This window comes from Calypte anna, chromosome 2 (genome assembly GCF_003957555.1).
Source record: "Calypte anna isolate BGI_N300 chromosome 2, bCalAnn1_v1.p, whole genome shotgun sequence".
Taxonomy (NCBI): domain Eukaryota; kingdom Metazoa; phylum Chordata; class Aves; order Apodiformes; family Trochilidae; genus Calypte; species Calypte anna.
Window position 1 is genome coordinate 150,519,118 of NC_044245.1, and position 19,108 is coordinate 150,538,225.

The following is a 19,108-nucleotide window of genomic DNA, read 5'->3' on the forward strand; positions in this document are numbered from 1 at the left end:
TTCTCTCCTAAGAACTCAGGAGAGTGTCTGCACAGGTATGCTGGGGGTTGGGCTTTTAGATCTATGATTTATAAATTTAATTTTAATAACAAGCTGCTCTTGGGTTTTCCTGGACTTCCCCTCTCCCCTCTTGAAACACTAAGTGGGATACAGTGCCCACAGCTGAACCATTGCACCAGAGAGGTCCAGGGATGGGCTTTTATTTATTTAGTAATTTATTTAAGGAACAAGAGACCATCAGACCTTGCTTTTTAAGCTCTTATCATTTTTATTTTCCCCATCAACACGTGCAGCAAAGATCTGAAGAAGATCTGAACCATGGGGGTGTGCAGGGTTGGTGCTTGGGGATAAGCAGGAACATCTCACTGGAGATGTTCATCTACTTCCAAGTTTCTCTCCATTCCTTCTCTCCTAAGAACTCAGGAGAGTGTCTGCTCAGGTATGCTGGGGGTTGGGCTTTTAGAGCTCTGGTTTATAAATTTAATAAGAAACTGCTCTTGGGTTTTCCTGGACTTCCCCCCTCCCCTCTTTAAATGCTAAGTGGGATACAGTGCCCACAGCTGAACCATTGCACCAGAGAGGTCCAGGGATGGGCTTTTATTTATTTAGTAATTTATTTAAGGAACAAGAGATCATCAGACCTTGCTTTTTAAGCTCTTATAATCTTTATTTTCCCCATCAACACGTGCAGCAAAGATCTGAAGAAGATCTGAACCATGGGACAGTGTTCAGGGCTGGTGCTTGGGGATAAGCAGGAACATCTCTCTGGAGATGTTCATCTACTTCCAAGTTTCTCTCCATTCCTTCTCTCCTAAGAACTCAGGAGAGTGTCTGCTCAGGTATGCTGGGGGTTGGGCTTTTAGATCTATGATTTATAAATTTAATTTTAATAACAAGCTGCTCTTGGGTTTTCCTGGACTTCCCCTCTCCCCTCTTGAAACACTAAGTGGGATACAGTCCCACAGCTGAACCATTGCACCAGAGAGGTCCAGGGATGGGCTTTTATTTATTTAGTAATTTATTTAAGGAACAAGAGATCATCAGACCTTGCTTTTTAAGCTCTTATAATCTTTATTTTCCCCATCAACACGTGCAGCAAAGATCTGAAGAAGATCTGCACCATGGGGGTGTGCAGGGCTGATGCTTGGGGATAAGCAGGAACATCTCTCTGGAGATGTTCATCTACTTCCAAGTTTCTCTCCATTCCTTCTCTCCTAAGAACTCAGGAGAGTGTCTGCTCAGGTATGCTGGGGGTTGGGCTTTTAAATCTCTGGTTTATGAATTTAATTTTAATAACAAGCTGCTCTTGGGTTTTCCTGGACTTCCCCCCCTCCCCTCTTTAAACACCAAGTGTGATACAGTGCCCACAGCTGAACCATTGCACCAGAGAGGTCCAGGGATGGGCTTTTAATTATTTAATAATTTATTTAAGGAACAAGAGACCATCAGACCTTGCTTTTTAAGCTCTTATAATTTTTATTTTCCCCATCAACACGTGCAGCGAAGATCTGAACCACGGGGGTGTGCAGGGTTGGTGCTTGGGGATAAGCAGGAACATCTCTCTGGAGGTTTCCCTCTGTTTTAGAAGCTCAGGGGAAAGGGTTTTTGATCTGTTACAGATTTGGGGCAGGATTAGAGAAAACCTGGGTGTCTTGGAGAAGACTGAGCCTGTGCAGTTCTGGTTTTTTGGTTTTTTTTTTTTTTCATGACCCTATTTTGATAAAGCCTTCAATCAATCATCACCTGGGCATGAGTTCTACTCCCGGGTGGAGCTCTAATGGGGTTTTCACTGAAATGGTCACAAAATGCCAGAAAATGGGGCTATGGGGCCACCTGCTGGGGCCACCCATCAGCATTTGCTTTTCATTCCACTTTTATTCAGCCATAAACCACAAAGTGGAAGCCTTCCAGCTGAAGGCAGTGGGTGTTCTGAAGGACCAGGGCAGCCACCTGGTGTGGCCATGGTGAGGAAAGCCCTTTCTTTGGGTTTTTTCTTTTTTTTTTTCCTGCTTAAGATGAAGTTAATTGTGGGATTTAGTCCCTCTATGAACATCAGGTGACAGAATGCAAGTGTCAACCTGGAGCTGGCAGCTCCACGTCCCAAGGAGTGGCTGCAACCTGGAAGGAGATGATGTGACCATAAAACCCAGACTAGGATGGGTACAGATGTCCCTCAGGACATGGGCTGGGGGACAGGTTGCCCCTTCCCATGGTTGGAGTCCTTCTGAGCTCAAAACTTGATCTCTGGTGCTACTGAGGGGCTTCAAGATGGGCTTCCACCACAGACAGCACAGGGCTGGCAGGGCCACCAAGGGTGACAGAGCTGCCACAGCAGAAGGCACAAGGCTGGCAGGGCCACCAAGGGGGACAGAGCTGCTACAGCAGAAGGCACAAGGTTGGAAGGGTCACCAGAGGGGACAGAGCTGCCACAGCAGAAGGCACAAGGTTGGCAGGGCCACCAAGGGTGACAGAGCTGGAAAGGCCACCGGAGGGGACAGAGCTGCCACAGAAGAAGGCACAAGGTTGGCAGAGCCACCAAGGGTGACAGAGCTGCCACAGCAGAAGGCACAAGGTTGGCAGAGCCACCAAGGGTGACAGAGCTGCTACAGCAGAATGCACAAGGTTGGTAGGGCCACCAAGGGTGACAGAGCTGCCACAGCAGAAGGTGCAGAGCTAGAAAGGCCACCAAGAGGGACAGAGCTGCCACAGCAGAAGGCACAAAGTTGGTAGAGCCACCAAGGGTGACAGAGCTGCCACAGCAGAAGGCACAAAGTTGGTAGAGCCACCAAGGGGGACAGAGCTGCCACAGCAGAAGGCCCAAGGTTGGCAGGGCCACCAAGGGTGACAGAGCTGCTACAGCAGCACATGCAGAGCTGTAAAGGCCACCAGGAGGGACAGAGCTGCCACAGCGGAAGGTGCAGAGCTGGAAAGGCCACCAGGGGGGACAGAGCTGCCACAGCAGAAGGCACAAGGTTGGCAGGGCCACCAAGAGGGACAGAGCTGCCACAAAAGAAGGTGCAGAGCTGGAAAGGCCACCAGAGGGGACAGAGCTGCCACGGCAGAAGGCACAAGGTTGGCAGGGCCACCAAGGGTGACAGAGCTGCCACAGCAGAAGGTACAAAGTTGGTAAAGCCACCAAGGGGGACAGAGCTGCTACAGCAGAAGATGCAGAGCTGGAAAGGCCACCAAGAGGGACAGAGCTGCCACAGCAGAAGGCACAAGGTTGGTAGGGCCACCAAGGGTGACAGAGCTGCCACAGCAGAAGGTGCAGAGCTGTAAAGGCCACCAAGAGGGACAGAGCTGCCACAAAAGAAGGTGCAGAGCTGTAAAGGCCACCGGAGGGGACAGAGCTGCCACAGCAGAAGGCACAAGGTTGGCAGGGCCACCAAGGGGGACAGAGCTGCTACAGCAGAAGGTACAAAGTTGGCAGAGCCACCAAGGGTGACAGAGCTGGAAAGGCCACCAGAGGGGACAGAGCTGCCACAGAAGAAGGTACAAAGTTGACAGAGCCACCAAGGGGGACAGAGCTTCCACAGCAGAAGGTGCAGAGCTGGAAAGGCCACCAGAGGGGACAGAGCTACCACAGCAGAAGGCACAAGGTTGGCAGAGCCTCCAAGGGTGACAGAGCTGCCACAGCAGAAGGCACAAGGTTGGCAGGGCCACCAAGGGTGACAGAGCTGCCACAGCAGAAGGTGCAGAGCTAGAAAGGCCACCAAGAGGGACAGAGCTGCCACAGCAGAAGGCACAAAGTTGGTAGAGCCACCAAGGGTGACAGAGCTGCCACAGCAGAAGGTGCAGAGCTAGAAAGGCCACCAGAGGGGACAGAGCTGCCACAGCAGAAGGCCCAAGGTTGGCAGGGCCACCAAGGGTGACAGAGCTGCTACAGCAGAAGGTGCAGAGCTGGCAGGGCCACTGAGGAAGGTAGCACAGGACCATCACTTCCAGAGGACATTGGGACAGCTGCCTCCCAGCTCCACCCGGGAACGTCTCCAGTTCTTGCAGGACCCTCGGATCACCACCAGCAAGGTCATTAAGAGCCACTGATTCCCAATTAGTCACTTGTTCTTCAAATGAGCGTGGAGGAAGAGCTGGCCCCAGGCAGGGGGATTCTGTGGTGCTTGGGCAGAGGGGGACAAAAGGGACCCTCTCACTGGCTGGCCTGCTGCAGCTTGGTGAGGAGATGGTGCAGCTTCTCTGTCAAGGCCACCTGCCATGGGAAGGAGAAGGGACAGATGAGTGTTTGTCCCCTCCCAGAAGGACAGCAGCCTCGTGTCCTACATCCACCCATCACTGGAACTTCTTGGCTTTGCCTCAGGACACCAGGGCCAGGTTCCCCTGCTGTGTTCTGAGGGGTGGCACAACCCAGCAGGTGCCCAGTTGGCCAAGGTGGCTCCCAGCAGCTCTAGTGTGGCCAGCAGAACTCAGGCAGTTGATTGTCCCCCCCCTCCTCAGCACTGGTGAGGCCACACCTTGAATCCTGAGGACAGTTTTGGGTCCCTGATGACAAAGAAGGACACTGAGGGGCTGGAGCATATTGTCCAGAGAAGGTTTGCCCAGGGGAAGTGGTTGAATCACCATCCCTGGAGGTGTTTCAAGACCGTGTAGATGTGGTGCTGAGGGATGTGGTTTAACACCAGACTTGGTAGAGTTGGTTTAATGTTTGGACTCAGATGATCTTGAAGGTTTTTGGGGTTTGTTTTTTTTCCCCAACCAGAATGATTCTGTGGTGCCTGGGCAGAGGGGGACGTACCGGGTAGGGCTGTGGCTCGTGGAGCCGGCGATGAGCAGGGCTGAGCCGGCTGAGGGACACTTGTGCATGGCTCCTCACCTCTGGCAGGCTGGGCAGTGGCTCACAAACCTGTGGGGATGGAGATGGGGTGTCCATATGGGGTGCTGGCCACCCAGCCCTGATCCCCAGTGAGCCAGCTCCAGGCTGGACTCCACTGCCAGGGTGGCACCTGAATTGTTGGGACAGGAGACGTCTCGGACACAAGGGTTTAACCCTTGGGTTTCATCATGAGTACCAAGATGCCACCACCCTGGTTGGGTCCTTGACCCCCCCTGGTTTGGTCCTTCACCTAACGTGGAGGAGGACACCTCAGCATTTTTAAGGCAGAGCCACCTCTGACCTGGCCATCTCTGAAGTAGGTGCGATGGAGGGGCTCCACGGTGGTGGGCATGACCTTGCTGGTCTCACCAAGCTGCCCCAAGACATGGACCACCAGCTCCTGCCCTGCACTTGGTGAAGCCTCCTCCTCTAGGGCCATAAGGTCCATGAAAGGGTGACCTGCAGGGCGACCAGGTTGCATGGGACAGCAAGAAGAGGGTTATGGAGCAGGAGGGGGATGCAGGTCGATGGGGCAGCAGCATGGGAAGGGTGTCCCAACTCACCAGCAGCATCATAGAGACGATAGATCATCTTAATCCCTGGGATTGTCATCTTCTCCTCATCCTCTGTGAGCTTCAGGCATGGGGAGCCATTGACTTCCACCAGCTACAGAAGAAGGTTATGGAGATGGGGATGTTATTTGCTGTCACAAACACACACACATCACCTCATGCCAGTGCTGAAGACCATGCCCAGCTCTGTGTCCTCTGTGGTGGGGAGGCCACTGATGTAAAAAATCATAAAAGAACCATCAAACCACCCCAGAGGTGGACATCCCCTACAAGCTGCTGCTTACAGTGGTGCCATCACCATGAGTTCCAAGGACATAGACATAGGACATTAGAAAGTTTGAAGGTGGCACCAAGGTGAGTGGTTGGGGTTGGTTTGAGGGACAGGATGCCATCCAGAGGGACCTGGACAAGCTGGAGGAGTGGCCCCACGTGGGTTCTTCAAGGCCAAATGCAATATCCTGCACATGGGTCAGGGCAATCCCAAGCACAAATCCAAGCTTTCCAGGTTTCAAGCTGAAAAAGGGGAGATTTGAGTGAGATCCTCAGAAGAAATTCTTCACTATGATGGTGGTGAGATGCTGGAAGAAGTTTCCCAAAGAAGTTGGCTGCCCCATCCCTTGAAGTGTTGAAGGCCACGTTGGATGGGGCTTGGAGCAACCCTTGGAGGTGCCTCTGCTCATGGTGGGGAGTTGGAACCAAGCACCAACCCTTGAGGAACACCACTCATCACACAGCTCCATCTGGGCACTGATCACAACTCCATGGGTGCCACCACCCAGCCAGTTCCTTATCCAGCAAGTGGTCCATCAAATCCCTATCATTCCAGTTCAGAGATGGGAATGTTGTGTGGGACATTGTCCAGTGCTTTGCACAGGTCCATCCAGGTCTCGTGGTCACTGCAGCCTGGTCACCCATTAATTTTTACATCACAACCAGGGCCTCATCCATCTCTTTGGGTGATTGTTGCTCTGCCTCTGTCCACTGAGGCTTTGACCCCATCATAAAAGGCCACCAAATTAGGCAGGACTTGTTGGCTGTCACCACAGATTCACAGAATGTTTAGGTTGGAAGAGACCTCCAAGCTCCTCCAGTCCAACCTTTGACCATCTACCTACTAAACCATTCCTTAAGGACCAGCTCCAAATGCCTTTTAAATCCCTCCAGGGATGGTGAGTCCTGGGCCATTCCAATGCCAATCGCCCCTTAGTTACCTGAAAGGGGTTACCTGGAAAGGTTCTACCTCAGCAGAACCTTCAGGAAGATCTTCTCCAGGCTCTTGCCAGCCACAAGGTGACTTGCCTGGAATTCCCTGAGTCTTCTCCAGTTTTGAAAATGGGAATTATGGTTCCCCTTTTCCAGTCAGCAGGAACCTCACCAGAGCCACGACTTTTCAAATATGATGGAAAGTGGCTTTGCAGCTTCATCCACCAGTTTCTTCAGGAGCTGTGGGTGAACCCATCAGGTCCCATGGACTTGTTCACCTTTAGGTTCTTTAGGTGGTCTCAAACCTTCTCTTCATCTACAGGGGGAGAATCTTCCTTGCCCCAGCCCCTGCCTTGGACTTCTGCACCATGGAGGCTGTGACCAGAGTATCTCAGCCTTCTCTAGGTCTTGTGTCACCAGCTCTCCCAGTTCCTTCTGGGATGGGCCCACATTTTTCCTGATCTTCCTCTTACCACTGCCATACCAATGGATTTTTTTCCTGTTGTCCTTAACCCCCTTTTGCCAGACCCAACTCTCTTTGTGCTTTTGCTTTCCCAACGTGACCTCTTGCTTCTCTGGTAACTTCTCTCTACTTCTCCTTGCTTCCAGCTGTAAAATTTTATTATTTTTATCCCCCCTAAGTGTGTCCAGAACTTCCTTGCTCATCCACTCCTGGAACTCCTTCCTGCCTTCCTCTTTGGTGGGACACATTGGTCCTGGGCATGGAGGAGGTGACATTGAATATGGACCAGAGATCTTTCCTGGGCTCCTTTCCCATCCAGGTCTTTATCCCACTCTATCCTACTGAGCAGATCCTCAAAGAGACCAAAGTCTGCCCGTTTAAAACCAAGTGCCAGCAGTTTATTTTTTGCACTTTCCTCACTGCCCTAAGGATCTTGAATTCTACAGACTCATGGGCACTGCAGCCTGGTCACCCCTTCATTTTTCCATCACAGCCAGGACCTCATCCATCTCTCTGGGTGAGAACAAGGACCAGCAAAGCTCCTTTTCTGGTTGGTTCCTCTGCCATTTGGAGAAGGAAGTTGTCATCAATACACTCCAGGAACTTCTGCAGTGCTGGTGTTGTCCCTCCAGCAGATGTTGGGGTGACTGAAGTCCCCCATGAGGACCATGGCTTGAGGGTGCAAAGCCTAAAAGATGACCCACTGGGTCATCCTGTTTGACTCTACAATGATACCACTTGCCCCTGACTTCCCTTTAAACCTGATCCATAGCTCCTCATCCATCCCCAGATGGATCTCCATGATGATCACTGATATAGAGAGTGACACCACCTCCTCTTCTGCCTTTCTTGTCCTTTCTAAGCAGTTCCTCTCCAGCCATCCCACCACATCCTGGTGATCATAGCCCAGAAGGCAGGGGCTTCTCCTGCAACTCCTGCTCACTCCCCAAGCTTCCTGTGTTTGCAAAGAGGCATTTGAGTTCTCAGAATCACAGTTAAGGGTTGGAAGGGACCTCCAAAGATCCCCCAACCAACAAGCAGGGTTTGTATCTACCTGCAGACAGACCTTCTTGTTGGCCTGGGAGTCTCCTCCAGGCCTGGGTCTTAGAGTAAATGCTTTTCTTGAGCTGAACTATTGGTTTCACCCCAGGCTCATCTCTTGTGGTCACAGTTTCATCCCCAACTCTGAGGTCCCTCCCAACTCAAAACCATTCCTTGATGTCCCTTAGGGCTGGGGTCCCCTTTGCTGCCCCACGTGGGGCCCCTACCTTGTAAACACAGCCCAGAGATGGTTGCAGGGGACATGTCACCAGGTTGGTCCCGACGCCGATCATGTCAATCTCATTCCCCTGGTGCAGCAGAGAAGACAGTGGCCATCAACAGACCAACCCTGCTGGGACTTTTTTTAATTTCTTTTTTAAGCCTACACCAAAACTGGAGTCATGGGGCAGGTCAGCAGATGCGCTGCCTGAAGGTTCCTGCTCTCCGTTTGTCCCACCCAAAAAGCCTACAACATCTTCCCCGTTCTCAGCCAAGGAGAAAAGTCTCAGTTGACTCTTGCCCACCCCACCCAACCCCCAAAACCTCACTGGCAAAAACCCAAGGTGACATCTGGGCCCCAACAGCAGCGACCTCACCTCCCGACAGAACTCCTCCAGGCTCTGCTCGCTGATGTCATTGCTGACAGCAATGGGGATGCTCTCAAACCAAGGCACCTGGAAGCTGGTGAGGGGCAGGAGGACCTCCTTGAGTGCTCCCACTTGGGTCCTCGGGTGGAGGAAGACAGGGACTGGTGGCATCTGACCCCAACTTGGTGGGAAACTCACCGTGCACCACAAGCTCGGAGCACTTGGCGGATTTCCTTGGACTGCTGGGCCAGGTCCCCACTGTCCAGGCGTACCCCGATGGCCCTGTACCCCAACTGGTGAAGGGCCAGTGCCACGGCACAAAAGTTGGGCAAACCACTCCTGGGATGGGCAAGGAGAAAGTTAAGCATAAAATCATGGAATGGTTTGGGTTGGAAGTTGGATCTTCCAAGTTCCAAATCCTTGCCGTGGGCCGGGGCACCTCCCGCCAGACCAGGATGCCCCAAGCCCCATCCAACCTGGCCCTCAACAATTCCAGGGATGGGGAATCAACACCTTCTCAGGGCAACCTGAGACAATGTCCTTTCCCTGGTGGGACAAGGACCCAGGGCAGATCCAGCAGCAGGTTCAAGCCCTGTATCCCACGACAGCAGAACACGGGAATGCTGCCAAGATGGGAATGTGTGTGTGTGTCCCCACTTCAAGGCCACCAAGCAAGGAGGGAGAGGTCTGTCCCCTCCAGCCTGGGTGGACATCCTCACCTCCTGACGCAGTAGGTGTCCAGCAGCCCTTGGAAGTCCTTTGGGAAGGTGATGGCATAGGACACAAAGGCAGCCAGCTCACCCTGGTTCACCTTCTCAGGAGGGGTCTGCAGCAGCTCGCAGACTTGCTGCAGCCACGACACGGCCAGGGCCAGGAAATCCACTGGTTGTCCTCCTGCCAGTGGTGACAGCTCCTGCCAGGGGGACATTGGCATAGTGTCACCTCATGGCATCCTCCACGGCACCAGGAGTGCAGCCATAGGTGAGCAGAGAATCTTTGAATGGGTTGGGTTGAAGGGATCTTGGAGCTCATCCAGTTCCAACCCTCCTGCCAAGGGCAGGGACACCTCCCACCAGCCCAGGTTGCTCCAAGCCCCATCCAACCTGGGCTGAGACACTTCCAGGGATGGGGCAGCCACAGCTTCTCGGGGCAATCAGGGTCTCAGCAACCTCACAACAAAGAATTTCTTCCTAATATCCGATCTAAATCTCCCCTCTTGCAGCTGGAAACCCTTCCCCCTCATCCCATCCCTCCATGTCCCTTGTCCCAAGTCCCTCCCCAGATTTCCTGGAGCCCCTTCAGGCACTGCAAGGTGCTCCAAGGTTTCCCCAGAGCCTTCTCCAGGCTGAACACCCCCAATTCTCTCAGCCTGGCTCCAGAGCAGAGCTGCTCCAACCTTCTGATCATCTTTTTGGCCTCCTCTGGACTCACTTCAACAGTTCCACATCCTTCTTGTGTTTGGGACCTCAGAACTGGACCCAGCACTGCAGGTGGGGTCTGACCAGAGTGGAACAGAGGGGGACAATCCCCTCCTTGTCCCTGTTGGTCACACTGCAGGGGACACATCCCAGGACATGGTTGGTTTCTTGGCTTCCAGCAGACGTTTCTCTCAACTCTGAGCTTCTCCTCACCCAACACCCCCCAAGTCCTTCTCCTCAAAGCTCTTCTCCATCCAGCCATTCACCACCCAGCCCAGACTGGTGCTTGGTAAACCATCAATCCCTGTTCTCATCCCACAGTGATCCTCACCCGGGGCTGCACCTCCTCCAGGGACGTGAAGGACATGATGAAGGAATGGGCCACGGTGCCCCGCACTGGGATGCCGTAGAGCTTCCCCGCCAGGATGTTACTGGTGGAATCAAAGCCTGTGGGGAGGAAGCAGGAGGACAGATAGGTGATGGTGTGGCCACGGTGCTGTGGGGCACCCTGGGGCAGCACTCACCCCCAATGTAGGAGTACTTGGAGGCTGAAAGGGCACCATCAGGCCCCTGAGCACGACGGAGCCCCATCTCCATCAGCTTCACGTCCGGGCCAGCAAGAAGTCGGAAGCGAGCGGCGTTGGTGGCCACCAGGCTAAAGGAGGAATCACAAAATGGTTTCTTGGCTTGGGAAAGACCTTGAGGATCATCAGGTTTGTTCCCTCAGCACTATCAAGGCCACCACTAAACCATGGCCCTCAGCACCACATCTCCACAGCTTTGAAACCCCTCCTGGGATGGGAACTCCACCACAGAATCACTCTGGTTGAGAAAGACCTTCAAGATCCTCAGTTCCAACCATTAAGCCAATGCTGACCAAGGCCACCACTGTCCCATGTCCCTCAGCACCACATCTCTAGAGCTTTGAAACCCCTCCAGGGATGATCGGGACTCCACCACAGAATCATTCTCATTGATAAAGACCTTCAAGATCCTCAATTCCAACCCTTAACCCAATGCTCACCAAGACCACCACTGCCCCATGGCCCTCAGCACCACATCTCCAGGACTTTGACCTTCAAGATCCTCAAGTCCAACCATTAACCCAATGCTCACCAAGGCCACCACTGTCCCATGTCCCTCATCACCATATCTCCAGGGCTTTGAAACCACTCCAGGGATGATGGGGACTCCACCACAGAATCACTCTGGTTGAGAAAGACCTTCAAGATCTGCAGTTCCAACCATTAAGCCAATGCTGACCAAGGCTACCAATGCTCACCAAGGCCACCACCACCCCATGTCCCTCATTGCCACATCTCCAGAGCTCTGAAACTCCTCCAGCGATGGGGACTACCACAGAATCATTCTGGTTCAAAGACCTTCAAGATCCTAAATTCCAACCTTTAACCCAATGCTCACCAAGGCCATCACTGCTCCATGTCCCTCAGCACCACATCTCCAGGGCTCTGAAACCCCTCCAGGGATGATGGGGACTCCACCACAGAATCATTCTGGTTGAGAAAGACCTTCAAGATCCTCAGTTCCAACCCTTAACCCAATGTTGACCAAAGCCACCAGTGCTCACCAAGGCCACCACTGTCCCATGTCCCTCAGCACCACATTTCCACCACTTTGCAACCCCTCCAGGGATGATGGGGACTCCACCACATAATCATTATGGTTCAAAGACCTTCAAGATCCTCAATTCCAACCTTTAACCCAATGCTCACCAAGGCCACCACTGCTCCATGTCCCTCAGCACCACATCTCCAGGGCTCTGAAACCCCTCCAGGGATGATGGGGACTCCACCACAGAATCACTCTGGTTGAGAAAGACCTTCAAGATCCTCAGTTCCAACTCTTAACCCAATGCTGACCAAGGCCATCAACCTTTCAGGCATTTGTAGAGTGGGAAGTTCTCATCCTCCTCCAGGCTGAACACCCAAGTTCCCTCTGCTGTTCCTCAGAAGTTCTCCAGACCTTTCCCCACCTCTATTGCTATTTCCTGAACATCCTCAAGCTCCTCACTTTCCCTTTTCTGACCCAAAACTTGGCCCCAGGAGTTGAGGTGGGGCCTCAACCAGTGCTGTTCCCTTCCCAGGTCCTGATGGCCACACCATGGATGATCCAAAGAAGGGAGAGGTGACACCAGCTCATGAATAAGGGCTGGGGACACACACACACACACACTTTAAGATCCAACCCCAGCCAACACATGGAAGGTTTTCATTAGAACATTTGTCCCAAGAGTGACAAAAACAATCCAGAGCAGGACATGTCCCTACCTGGCATAGTTGACCAGACACAACAACGTGGTCTCCAGCAGCTGCACCACCAGCAGTGGACCTTTCACCTGCAGGAAGGGGACCTGTGGGGGGACAGCCGGGCCATGATGTCCACCTCCTCCTCCCCGGATCCTGATGGCCCCGAAGCCCCTTCTGAAGGAGGGGAGGGGTCCCGTGTGTGTCCCACCCTGGCGAAGACGACGGAGCCCTCGGGCACGGCGGACACTGTCACCTCTGAGGCATCCAAGGTGGCCAAGAAGTCAAAGAAGGCGTCCTCAGTGGTGCTGGGCAGGACGGAGCGCAGGTAGGCGACATCTGGGAGGGGACAGAGCTCAGCAGGGACAAGGGACAAAGGTGTCCCCTGAACCACAGGCCCCCGTGGCATAGCTTGGGATGGAAGGAAGCAACCTAGGGATGTTCCCAGCTCTTGAAGGACACCAGGGACCCCTGAAGTCCCCCCTAAGGGACTCCCCGTGGGTCACTCAGAGGATGTCCCCAGCTCTTGAAGGACACCATACAACCTGGGGATGTCCCCATCTCTTGAAGGACACCAGGAACCCCCAAAGTCCTCTCTAAAGGGACTCCCTGTGGGTCACCTGGAGAATGTCCCCAGCTCTTGAAGGACACCATACAACCTGGGGATGTCCCCAGCTCTCGAAGGACACCACGGACTCCAAAAGTCCCCCCCTGAGGGACTCCCCATGGGTCACCCAGAGGATGTCCCCAGCCCCATGCAACCTGGGGATGTCCCCAGCCCTTGAAGGACACCAGGGACCCCCAAAGTCCCCTCTAAAGGGACTCCCTGTGGGTCACCTGGAGAATGTCCCCAGCTCTTGAAGGACACCATACAACCTGGGGATGTCCCCAGCTCTTGAAGGACACCAGGGACACCCAAAGTCCCCTCTGAGGGACTCCCTGTGTGTCACCCAGGGGATGTCCCCTTGTCCTCTGGGATTTCCTGAAGGCTCTACCCTCCCCCCCCAATAAAAAAAGTCCTCCTGAAGGGTGTTCCTGTCCCTTCTGAGGGATGTCCCACTCCATCCCCAGGTCCTCCTGTCCCTCAGATTGCTCCTCGAGCTGTCCCTGTCACCCTCCAGGTCCCCTTGAGGGGTTCCCCTTGTCCCCAAGGGCCATCCCTGTCCCTCCTCCAGGACCCCTTGAGGAGCTCCCTCTGTCTCCAAGGCATGTCCCTGTTCCTCCACAGGTCCCACCCAAAGGGTCCCCTCTGTCCCTGTCCCTCTGAGCACTGTCCCTGTCCCTACCAAGTGCCCCTGAAGGATCCTTCAGTTCCCCTTGGCCCCATGTCCCCCTCAGGGCTGTCCCTGTCCCCAAACACCATCCCTGTCACCCTCCAGGTCCCACTGAGGGTTCTCTCTGCCCGTCAGCTCCCTCTGAGCCCTGTTCCTGTCCCACCCACATGTCCCACTGGGGTGTCCTCTAAGTTCCACCCCCCATGTCCCTCTGAGTGCTGTCCCTGTTCCCAAACACAGACCCTGTCACCCTTCAGGTCCCACTGAGCGTTCCCTCTGTCCCTCAGGTCCCTTTAAGGGCTGTCCCTGTCCCCATTACAGCTGTCCCTGTCCTTCCTAAATCCCCCTAAAGGATCCTTCTGTGCCCCTTACCCCTGTGTCCCTCTGAGTGCTGTCCCTGTCCCCAAACACTGACCCTGTCACCCTCCACGTCCCACTACGGGTCCCCCCTTACCCTCATGTCCCCCGAGGGCAGTCCTTGTCCCCATTACAGCTGTCCCTGTCCCTCTTAAGTCCCTCTAGAGGATCCTTCTGTGCCCCTTATCCCCATGTCCCTCTGAGGGCTGTCCCTGCCCCCAAACACTGTCCCTGTCACCCTCCAGATCCCACTGTGGGTCCCCTCCTTACCCCCATGTCCCCCCAAACACTTTCCCTGTCCCCAAACACTGTCCCTGTCACCCTCCAGCTCCCATTGGGGGTCCCCCCTTGCCCCCATGTCCCCCGAGGGCAGTCCCTGTCCCCAAACACTGTCCTTGTCCCCAAACACTGTCCCAGACCCCAAACGCTGTCCCTTTAACCCTCCAGGTCCTACTGTCACCCCCTTACCCCATGTCCCCCCAAACACTTTCCCTGTCCCCAAACACTGTCCCTGTCACCCTCCAGATCCCACTGTGGATCCCCCCTTACCCCCGTGTCCCCCCGAGGGCTGTCCCTCTCCCCAAACACTGTCCTTGTCCCCAGATACTGTCACTGTCACCCTCCAGATCCCACTGTGGGTCCCCCCTTACCCCCATGTCCCCTCGAGGGTTGTCCCTGTCCCCATTACAGCTGTCCCTGTCCCTCCTAAGTCCCCCTAAAGGATCCTTCTGTGTGCCCCTTACCCCCATGTCCCCCCAAACACTTTCCCTGTCCCCAAACACTGTCCCTGTCACCCTCCAGCTCCCATTGGGGGTCTCCCCTTGCCCCCATGTCCCCCGAGGGCAGTCCCTGCCCCCAAACACTGTCCCTGTCCCTGTCACCCTCCAGATCCCACTGTCCCCCCCTTACCCCCATGTCCCCCCGAGGGTTGTCCCTGTCCCCAAACACTGTTCCTGTCCCCAGACGCTTTCTCTGTCCCCAAATGCTGTCCATTTCACCCTCCAGGTCCTACTGTCACCCCCTTACCCCATGTCCCCCCAAACACTTTCCCTGTCCCCAAACACTGTCCCTGTCACCCTCCAGATCCCATTGGGGGTCCCCCCTTGCCCCCATGTCCCCCGAGGGCAGTCCCTGCCCCCAAACACTGTCCCTGTCACCCTCCAGATCCCACTAGGGGTCCCCCCCTTACCCCCATGTCCCCCCCGAGGGTTGTCCCTATCCCCAAACACTGTCCCTGTCACCCTCCACGTCCCACTGTGGGTCCCCCTTACCCCATGTCCCCCCGAAGGCTGTCCCTGTCCCCAAACACTGTCCTTGTGCCCAAACGCTGTCCCTTTCACTATCCAGGTCCCACTGTCCCCCCCTTACCCTCATGTCCCCCTGAGTGCTGTCCCTGTCCCTGAACACTGTCCCTGTCACCCTCCAGGTCCCACTAGGGCCCCCCCCCTTACCCTCATGTCCCCCGAGGGCAGTCCCTGTCCCCATTACAGCTGTCCCTGTCCCTCCTAAGTCCCTCTAAAGGATCCTTCTGTGCCCCTTACCCCATGTCCCCCCTGAGGGCTGTCCCTGTCCCCAAACACTGTCCCTGTCACCCTCCAGATCCCACTGTGGGTCCCCCCTTACCCCCCTGTCCCCAAACACTTTCCTTGTCCCCAAACACTGTCCCTGTCACCCTCCAGCTACCATTGGGGGTCCCCCCCTTGTCCCCATGTCCCCCGAGGGCAGTCCCTGTCCCCAAACACTGCCCCTGTTCCTGTCACCCTCCACGTCCCACTGTGGGTCCCCCCTTACCCCTGTGTCCCCCTGAGGGCTGTCCCTGTCCCCAAACACTGTCCTTGTCCCCAGATACTGTCACTGTCACCCTCCAGATCCCACTGTCCCCCCCCTTACCCCCATGTCCCCCCGAGGGTTGTCCCTGTCCCCAAACACTGTTCCTGTCCCCAAACGCTTTCTCTGTCCCCAAATGCTGTCCATTTCACCCTCCAGGTCCCACTGTCCCCCCCCCCCTTACCCCCATGTCCCCCTGAGGGCTTTCCCTGTCCCCAAACACCGTCCTTGTCCCTGTCACCCTCCAGATCCCACTGTGGGTCCCCCCCTTAACCCCATGTCCCCCCGAGGGCTGTCCCTGTCCCCAAACACTCTCCCTGTCACCCCTCAGGTCGCACTGGGGGGGTTCCCTCTCTTCTCCGGCCCTGTCCCCCCCCCCCCGTCACCCCCTTCCACGCGGGTCCCACGAGGTGTCCCCTGTCACCCACCCACCCCCCACCCCCCACCCCCCCTACGCACCGGCAGCGGAGAAGCGGAATGCGCGGAGGCAGCGGAGCCCCTGGGCCAGCCCGGCAGCCAAGGCCAGGACCCCCCCGAACGGACCGCGGCGGAAGAAAAGTTCGGCAGCGGCGGGAGCCTGGGCCCGGCCCGCCCGCCAGTGCCCGTAAGCCATGGTGAGCTGGTAGAGATCTGCTAAGGGAGCCATGGAGAGAGGGAATGGCGGGAGAGGGGCGGGAGGAGGAGGAGGAGGAGGAGGAGGAGGAGGAGGAGGAGGAGGAGGAGGAGGAGGAGGAGGAGGAGGAGGAGGAGGAGGAGGAGGAGGAGGAGGAGGAGGAGGCGGGGAGAGGGACGGGGGTGGGGACACCCGGGAAAGGCGGAGAGCAGAGGGGGAGGGAGGAGGAACGAGGAGGGATGGATGGAGGAGGGTAGTGGGGTCACGGGAGGGGAGGGGACACGGGTGGGGAGGACTCAGGGGGTGAGACACGGGGGTGATGGAGAGATGAGGGGGGACACGGGGGGGAGAAGGGGAGGGAGAACATGGTGGGGGAAAGAGGGGAGGACACGGGGGTGATGGAGACTCGGAAGGGGGACACGGGGGTGAGACACGGGGGGGGGGGACACAGGGCGGGGAAGGGGAGGGGAACATGGGGAAAGAGGGGGGACACGAGGGTGATGGAGAGACGGGAGGGGGACACGAGTGAGGAGGACACGGGGGGTGAAACAAGGGGGTGATGGAGAGACGAGAGGGGGGACATAGTGGGGGAAAGAAGGGGGGACACGGGGGTGATGGAGACACGAGAGGGGGAAAGAAGGGGGACACGGGGAGTGAGACACGGGGGTGATGGAAAGACCGGGGGGGACACGGGGCGGGGAAGGGGAGGGAGAACATGGGGGGGGAAAGAGGGGGGGACACGGGGGTGATGGAGAGATGGGAGGGGGGGGGGGACACGGGTGGGGAAGACACGAGGGGTGAGACACGGGGGTGATGGAGAGACGGGAGGGAGGGACACGGGGGGCAAGGGGGAACATGGTGGGGGAAAGAGAGGGGGACAAGGGGGTGATGGAGACACGGGAGGCGGGGACACGGGTGGGGAGGACACGGGGGGTGAGAGACGGGGGTGATGGAGAGATGGGGGGGACACGGGAGGGGGAACATGGCGGGAGAAAGAGGGGGGGACACGGGTGATGGAGACACAGGAGGGGGGTGGGTCACGGGTGGGGAGGACACGGGGGGCGAGACACGGGGGTGATGGAGACACGGGGGGGGGGCAAGGGGGAACATGGGGGAAAGGGAGGGGGAGTGGGGATACGGGGGGTGACAGACGGGGGGGTGAAGGGATGGAAGGGACATGGGGACTGGAGGGGAAGGGAGGGGACTGGGGACACTTTTGTAGGGGATCGGGGAGCAGGGACACGATGAGAGGTGAAGAAGCAGACTGGGGACATGGGGGGGTGGCAGAGACATGGCCTGGGGGGCACAACAGGGACATGGGGAGGAGGGAGGGACCAGGAACAGGAGGGGTGGTGGAGACACTTTGGGGAGGTGGGGACCGGGGACACAGGGTGGCAGGAGTTTGGGCACTGTCACCAGGAGGGGCATGGGACACAGAGGGGACACAGGACATTATGGCATCAAGGATGGCAGCACACAGATGACACAGAGGACCAAGGGGACAGGATGAGTTGGACTGAACGACCTCTAAAGGTCCCTTTAGAAGCCAAACCATTCTGTGACCCTGCACACAGGACAGCACATGGGACACTGGTGGCTTCAGGGACACTTGGCACAGGGAGGATGCAGGGGACATGGGCACATGGGACACCAAGGTATGAAGTGACCTGCAGATGGAGAAGGGGACAAGGGACACGGGCCACCAGGGATGGCAGCACATGGCATCCCAAGAACATTGGGGCAGGGGACATGGGGCACACACCAGGTGTCATCAGCCACACCAAGGCCGAGCAAGGGACATGGTCCACAACAGGCACCCAGGTGCCACCCAGGTGCCACCAAGCCCAAGGCCCAGCACACCGAGGTCATTTTCACATCATTTATGTTGGAAAAGACCTTGGAGATCCTCAGCTCCAACCCTTACCCCAGCAGTGCCAAGGCCACCCCCAAACCCTGTCCCTCAGCTCCACATCTCCAGGGCTCTGAAACCTCTCCAGGGATGATGGGGACTCCACCTCCCTGTGCAGCCTGAGCCAGGAATTGTTCCTGACTTTCCATGAATTGTTCCCAAGCTCCAATCTAACCTTCCCCTGGACAACTTGAGGCTGTTCCTCTTGTCCTTGAGGTTTGTTCCCTTGAGAGAAGAGACTGAGCCCTGGCCCCAACCTCCTAAAAGGGAATTGTAGAGAGTAAAGTCTCCCCTCAGCCTTTTTTTCTCCAGGCTGAACATCCCCCAGGTCCCTCTGCTGCTCTTCAGAGAACTCCAGACCTTCTTCCATTGCACTCCCTGCAGATGGGTGACAGAGGACACCATGGTCCAGCCAGGAAAAGTTAGCAGAGGAGTCACTGTCACTTGGCTGTTTTGTGTCTCCTGCTGCTCCCAGCACCACCCTGCAGCACTTTCCTTTTCCTCGGTGTGGTGAAGCTCAAGCTTGGACCTTGGACTCTGGCACTGCCACGTGTGCTGTCAGAAATGCCACCTCCCCTTTCCACAACATGGCCCTGGCTACCCCTGAACCAGGGGAAGTGACCTGTGAAGGACATCAAGAGAAAACCAGGCAGGAAATTCAGCCCCAAAGCAGCAGTTTTTGGGTGGTTCCCAGTGATCCTGATTATTTTATTTTTTTTGTGTGTGTGTAGAGACTGCCTGGGGTCTCCACC

General features: G+C 56.1%; 2 protein-coding genes across 3 annotated transcripts; both read right to left on the reverse strand.

Moving 5' to 3' along the window:
* Window positions 1-1,728: 1,728 nt before the first annotated feature.
* Window positions 1,729-4,031, reverse strand: LOC115597826. Its single transcript, XM_030444714.1, has 5 exons — window positions 3,978-4,031; window positions 3,437-3,800; window positions 3,187-3,386; window positions 2,460-2,836; window positions 1,729-1,789 (listed from the first exon to the last, which is right to left on the reverse strand). Exons 1-5 carry the CDS (start codon window positions 4,029-4,031, stop codon window positions 1,729-1,731), a joined length of 1,056 nt encoding a protein of 351 aa, XP_030300574.1.
* On the reverse strand, window positions 3,864-16,538 carry NAPRT (nicotinate phosphoribosyltransferase). Of its 2 annotated transcripts, XM_030445569.1 has the most exons (13): window positions 16,294-16,538; window positions 12,588-12,715; window positions 12,401-12,483; window positions 10,637-10,767; window positions 10,444-10,559; window positions 9,414-9,607; window positions 8,893-9,033; window positions 8,704-8,788; window positions 8,335-8,415; window positions 5,392-5,494; window positions 5,130-5,287; window positions 4,751-4,858; window positions 3,864-4,207 (listed from the first exon to the last, which is right to left on the reverse strand). In XM_030445569.1, the coding sequence occupies exons 1-13, from the start codon at window positions 16,478-16,480 to the stop codon at window positions 4,148-4,150; spliced, it is 1,575 nt and encodes a 524-aa protein (XP_030301429.1). In that variant the 5' UTR covers window positions 16,481-16,538; the 3' UTR covers window positions 3,864-4,147. The 2 variants fall into 2 exon arrangements, with proteins under 2 accessions (XP_030301429.1, XP_030301431.1); XM_030445571.1 differs by lacking the exon at window positions 8,893-9,033 and having other exon boundaries at window positions 8,704-8,833.
* Window positions 16,539-19,108: the final 2,570 nt, after the last annotated feature.